The 6000-nt window shown below is 44.8% G+C and overlaps 1 protein-coding gene across 1 annotated transcript in view; it reads left to right on the plus strand.

The window, feature by feature from the left end:
• RABL3 (RAB, member of RAS oncogene family like 3) overlaps positions 1-5735 on the plus strand; it is a 52951-nt gene extending 47216 nt beyond the window's left edge. The window contains exons 6-8 of the mRNA XM_075556355.1: positions 506-577; positions 3739-3777; positions 4683-5735. Coding sequence (XP_075412470.1) covers positions 506-577; positions 3739-3777; positions 4683-4748 — 177 coding nt within the window. The 3' untranslated portion in view covers positions 4749-5735. The remainder of the gene's footprint in view (positions 1-505; positions 578-3738; positions 3778-4682) is intronic.
• The last annotated feature ends 265 nt before the right edge of the window (positions 5736-6000 follow it).

Consider the following 6000-nt stretch of genomic DNA (forward strand, 5'->3'; position numbering starts at 1 on the left):
GTATCTGTGTGGCCTACCGAGATCCGTGGTACTTTGCATTCTGTGAATGAAAACCCCTGCTGCCTGTTCTGTTTATTCTCTGAGGTTCCAAAGTCTTCCTTTCCCATGAACTGCAGAGTAATTAGCTGAGCATTCGTGGATAACTCGTACTAAAAAGCCAAGTGCTTCCTGTTTTTAATGGCTGTGTTCCGACTTCCAGAAGAAATGACGTAGGTGCCATTAGCTCTTTGGTTTTGTCATGAATAACACATTAGCAATCTTATCTTCTGTTAGCAATTAGTAGGTGATGAGTACCTCCATTCAGCTTTCTCCAAAGTTTCCTAAATGACAGAAAGCAAGTGGCCTCATCTCCCTTTCGCACTTTCCTCTTCGTGTCTTAAAACTTAAACTTCTTTATTTTATGAGAATATGATGCCTGGTACTTTATTGTGTAATATGTGATGAGTAATGACTTACCAAGCTTGCATTTCCTAACGTTTGGGTGTTTCTGTGTTTTATCTTCTAGGACTGCACAAATCCACGGTACTTAGCAGCTGGTTCTTCCAACGCTGTCAAGCTTAGTAGGTTTTTTGATAAGGTAATGGCTTCAGTCAAGTTATCTCACACTAAATTCATGTCTTCCGAGAGGTGAACTTTTTGGGAGAATGCTCTGTCCCTTTAATCCGTCCTCTTGACCTCCAGGGCCTGAGTGCCCCTTGTTCTGCCCTCTGGTCTGTTAGTCTAGTTGCACAGGGTCTGCTGATGTGTGGATTACATCACCAGTGTTCCCTCAGCAAAGGGTACAAAAGCGACTAGACAAAAACAATTTCAGTTAAATGAATTCTCTTATGAGAACCATAAACATTGCCTATTATTTTCTAGTTGGTTTTATACCTCTTCACCCCCCAAAAGCACTACACTGAGGAAATTCTGCTTAGGGAAAGCCCTGAGTTCTTCTTGCTCTCCCAGAAACCATTCTCCACCTACGTGTTACCATGGCTTTGTACGCTTGATCCCTCCGACTGACTTGGTTGCCATCCCCGTGCCCTGAGCTGGAATAGAAACACAGCATGACTCAACATGCCGATAAATAGCTCACTGTTTGTCTTTCCCTCTCAAAGCCATGTGGCTACATTGCACGTAGTATTGTTGTTCGCCAAGTATTGACATTGAATAAAGGAGATTGAATTCTGTATATAATGTTGGAAAAGATGAACCTCTTCTCTATTTCCTTTGATGTATAGCCTCCCAAGGAAAACTGCACCCTCCTCGTAGTTCTGGTTTCTGAATGATGTTTCTCCTTACTAATTTGGCCTCCTTTTCCTATATGCCAAGGGGCCCGGGCGGCCTAGTAGGGTGAGTTTGTTGGGCTGCTCCCCGTAAAGCCAGCACGTGACACCCATCAGCTGCTCTACGGGAGAAAGATGAGGCTGTCTCTTCCCATCCAGAGTCACAACCTTGCTCCATCCTAGAGGGCCACTCTGAGTTGGCATTGACTTAATGGCAGTGAGCTTGGTCCTATTTGTCAACATAAGATAAACCCTACTCCCCACAGGGTGCAATAGCACCACTGGGAGAATTGTGCTGCATTGCTGAACTTCACAATGGGTAGGTGGCATATAGGTTACAAGTGGGCCAAGAGACTGGTCCCTCAGTTCAAAGAGCAGTTGGAGCACCTAGACTGGGTGACTGGCAGCCTCTCCCAATGCCCCAATACAAATATTACCATTTTCTAATAATTTTTTAACGTCAGGAAGCACTATAAGGAGCAGGTTTCCTCGCCATTTATTTTCAAAGTTCAAATTCCGAAACTTCCATGGTCCCATCTGCTACAACCTTCTCTTCTGTAAGAGTAGCAGCTCATAGCCCAGTCTGCGTCGTACATGTAGAGATGCCAGTCTGTTATTTAAGTGTTTTAATAAGCTCTTAATTTGTAGTTAAAAAATAAGATACAATAAATTATAGCCCAATGAGAGAAGGGGCTGTAGTAGATCCATAGGACTCAAGTGGTCTGCCAGGACTTTGGGTCTGTTGTTTTTTTAAAGCGGAAGTTGGTTGACTTTAATGAAGGAGCAAGAGTTAGTAAGAGAAAGGCAGGTTGTGGTGGGAGCACGGAAAGGTCACTTTCATTGCATGGCTCACAAGACCAGAATGTGAAATAGGAGTTTGGGCGGACCTCCTGACTGAAGGGGTGGCCTGAAACCAAGGGCGTGAGAGCTAAGTTGAGTTTCTGTGCATCACCTCTTCCAGAGCTTCGTTGATTTTAGATGTCTTTTCAAAAGGGAGGCCTTCTCCATGTTCGTGTAGCTGCTTGTAGGTTCTCCCCTTTCTATAAGGAGCGGATTTCCCTTTCTTATCATGGAGAGGGAAGGGAGTCAGACAGAAATACCATTTCCACTCAGAAGCTGTTGAGTGGAACTTTCCCCTGAATCTCTCATGGCTAAAAGTAGCCTAGCCATAGTCTCTAACATAAAAAGTCTGCAGGTGATTTGGCCCTGTAGCCACACACAGTAAGTTGGAAGAAAATACAGCTCTCATTCAAAGCAATTCTTCACGTTATACCATTTGAGTGACATCGTGATAATTTCCAACTAATTTGTATTCTTCTCTGATTAACTTTTCTTATTACAGCAGGTCTATTTAAAGATACTAATCCTGCCCTTGAAACCATTGTTGTTTCTCAAACTATTGGACAGAATCGCACTCTATGTCACTTATGTACATGGTTGGGTTCCAAAGACCGGGTGATCGTGTGAAAATCAGCAGTATGGGAAAATGGAGGATGATGACGTTGTTGCCAAACTGCTGAATCTCATCAGTCTGTAATTGCCAAATTACAGCACCGTATAAAGCTGCCAACCCACTGAGAATCAGGGCCCAACCAGGTGGACACGTCCCGAGCCACCACAGCTTATTCTCAGCTCATACCTCGGTGTTTGTTACTGCCAGCTGTACATCACTATTAGGCAAAATAGTTGTACAGGAGGCTTTTTCACTGTTGTAATTAATGTGAAATGTAAGATAAAGAGATAGTAAGTGAGGATTAGGTGAGCTGGTTTTTTTCAAATGTGTTTCATCGTCTAAAAACATGGTGCTCTTGAACTCATATCTGTGTGTGTGTGTGCTCATGTTTTGAAGAGGGGATTTTCAATAGTAGTATATAGGTTTGCACAGGTACGTCTACTGCTTTAACTTACTTCTCCTACTGACCAAATCCAGACAATTCTAAAACTACTGAATTTAGGGTGCAAATTAAGTCCATAGAGATTTGAATAAAAAGTAGTTGCCTATTTTTAGTCTGGGGCCATCTGCCTTCCCAGAATTTACCATTGGGTTTACTGGAGGGACGCGGCAGTGCTCTGTATTACAAGGTACCTTTTGTAAGGAATGGCTAGCACTGTCATAGGAACGAGCTTTGCTTTCATCTTAATCTTTTTGGTGCCTGGTGCTCTTTACCTTTGGGGCTGCCTGCTGCTGCCATATACCAGGAACTGCACGGGACCTTATATCATTGATTGCAGCTGATTACTTGGGGTTGTTTCTTGGTTTTTTTAATCTCATTAATGTATTTTGGAGCAAAGCAGACCTTACTGGGAACACTCCCATAACCCTGATCTCATTGGTTTACTGGTTAACATGTAGAAATATTCAAAAGACGATTAATTTGAATGTAAGCCTGTTCGTTCCCTTGTTAGCCATTCCTGGTACCCCTTTTTCCAGGTAGGTCTGTCTACTGAGCCCTTTTTCTGTTTCTCACAGGTCATAGAAAAGAGATACTTTTTAAGAGAAGGTAATCAGGTTGGTATCTCTCATTTCTTGGTACAATCGGGTTGTAAATTGGGTGAGGAGTGATTTACAGAAGTGGTTTTAGAAGGGGGAGGAAGCCCTTTGGGTGGTGCAGTGGTTAGGCCCTTGGCAGTTAACCAAAAGGCCAGCACTCAGAACTCATTCCCTACTGAGTGGGAGCAAGATGTGACAGTCTGCTTCCAGAAATCTTCGGAAGCCCCCCCGGGGCTGGTCTACCCTCTCTGACAGGGTTGCTATGGGTCAGAATCAACTCAACAGCACCTAACTGTTTAAGTGGGCTCTTGCTTAAAGGTCATCCCGTCTTTCTCATGGGGAACTGCTGTGGGTTCAAACCTCCAGCCTTCCATTCGCAGCCGAGCCCTTGCTGGTGGCTCTCCCAGAGCTCCTTTTGAAAGCAGCAGCCAAACCCCAACTCACTGTCATGGAGTTGATTCTGGCTCTGAGACGGATATTTCTGTATCTCCTGTTAAATGCAACAGAGGGACACCGGAAAAGAGGGGAAATGAGGAGCTAAGCCATCCGGGGAAACCAGGGTCAAGGTCCATGCTCAAATAGTAAAAGAGGGGAAATGAGGAGCTAAGCCATCCAGGGAAGCCAGGGTCAAGGTTCCATGCTCAAATAGTAGAAGTAAACCACGCCTTTCAGACTTTGGAAGGTTACCCTCGTGCCACAATGCCCAGAGTCCAGTGTGACTCGAATCCAGAGAGCACCATTACCAAGTCGTTGGTGTATCTTTTCCACATTACAGTGTACTTCTTTAAGGATCAGTGGTTTTGTGAGTAAAAGGCTCAGAGAGCAGTTTCTTTAAGGAACAGCAGAGAAAAGATGTAAAAGGCCATTGGCATTTGAGCTCTTCCTGCTTCAGACCTAACTGGGATTGTGTTTCTGGCCCACAGATTCCAGGCTTTCCTGATCGAAAGCGGTTTGGGGGAGGAACGCTGAAGAGCTTCCATTACGACTGAGTCCCGCTCATCCTTGGGCACAGTGAGCCCCAGAGCGCCCGCCGCTGTTCACAGCGCTCCTCTTGCTGTGTCAGTTATTACCGGCGCAGCCTTTTAACGAAATAATCTTAAAATGCCACCCTTCAGCCTCCGCTCTAATGGGGAAAAAATGAAAGGAAGTGACAGTGTGGGAGGTCCAAATTTTGTCCCCATTCTCTCTGTTCCTCACCCTTCTGTCCCTGCCTAGAGATTATGTAAAAGCCTGGTGGAAATATGAGGTGTTGTCAAGATGTCGCTGTAAATGAGCGGTGACAGAGTGCTGCAGAGAAAATTTACTCTTGCCTGGAATTGGAAGGTTTTTATGGGTCTGTAATTTTCCCACCCTCCTTGCTGAAGGCTTAATTAAGTACTTCAAAAATGTATCTCTATTGTTTTACCTTCCTGAGGCGAAGGGTTATGTTAACCAGCCCTGAGTTGTCCACCCCAAACAATCTCTCTGTCATTTTCAAAGAAGCAAAGCGGTGTTATTTAATTGTCTCCACCTTCATCACACACAGGGATGCCTAATAATAGCAACCCTTGTCTGCCTCTCCTCTCCTTTGCAAATGGCTCGGTGGCTGGAAGAGGCGGACTAATAGCTGGAGTTAAATATATATACAGATTAATAATACATAGAGAACAGCGGTCCCAGAAAAGAAGGATTCTGTGAGGAGCTGACAGCTCGCCACGTCCTTCACTCTTCAGGGTGCCGCGCTCTGCCCTCTCGTGCTGGTTTCCGAGTGGCATTCGAAGACCCACTCAAGGGCGATGAGACATTTACAGCTTCTTTATTTTCTTGTTCGGAAGGAGAAGTCAAGTCCTGAAATAGAACATGAAGAATCTTATTCTCTGTGTCAACAGTATATTCATGGAGAGAAGTCAAAACAAGCTCCACAGCAACGTCTTTCCATGCCTCATGAACTTAGCTTCCTGGATTTTGTCAGCACTCCAATAAAGTACTTAATATCACGTTGTTGGTTGGTTTGTGTTTGGGGTGGGTGTTGCCTGGGGAAGCTGATGTTTTAGAGGGTAGGGTGTATGTTTATGCACAGCTGCTCACTGATACCATTGTACCCACCTTGTCTTGCCTGTTTCATTCTCTCTGCCCCAGTTTTTCCTTAATACACAAACCTGTTTTCTGAAACCTCATCAGTTGCTGCCTTCTTCCGCAGCATCTTATCACCCATGATCTCTCTCTGACCCTGCTGCGAGTCTCTGCCCTCCTGGCGTGGCT

This window comes from Tenrec ecaudatus, chromosome 8 (genome assembly GCF_050624435.1).
Source record: "Tenrec ecaudatus isolate mTenEca1 chromosome 8, mTenEca1.hap1, whole genome shotgun sequence".
In the NCBI taxonomy this organism is placed as follows: Eukaryota; Metazoa; Chordata; class Mammalia; order Afrosoricida; family Tenrecidae; genus Tenrec; species Tenrec ecaudatus.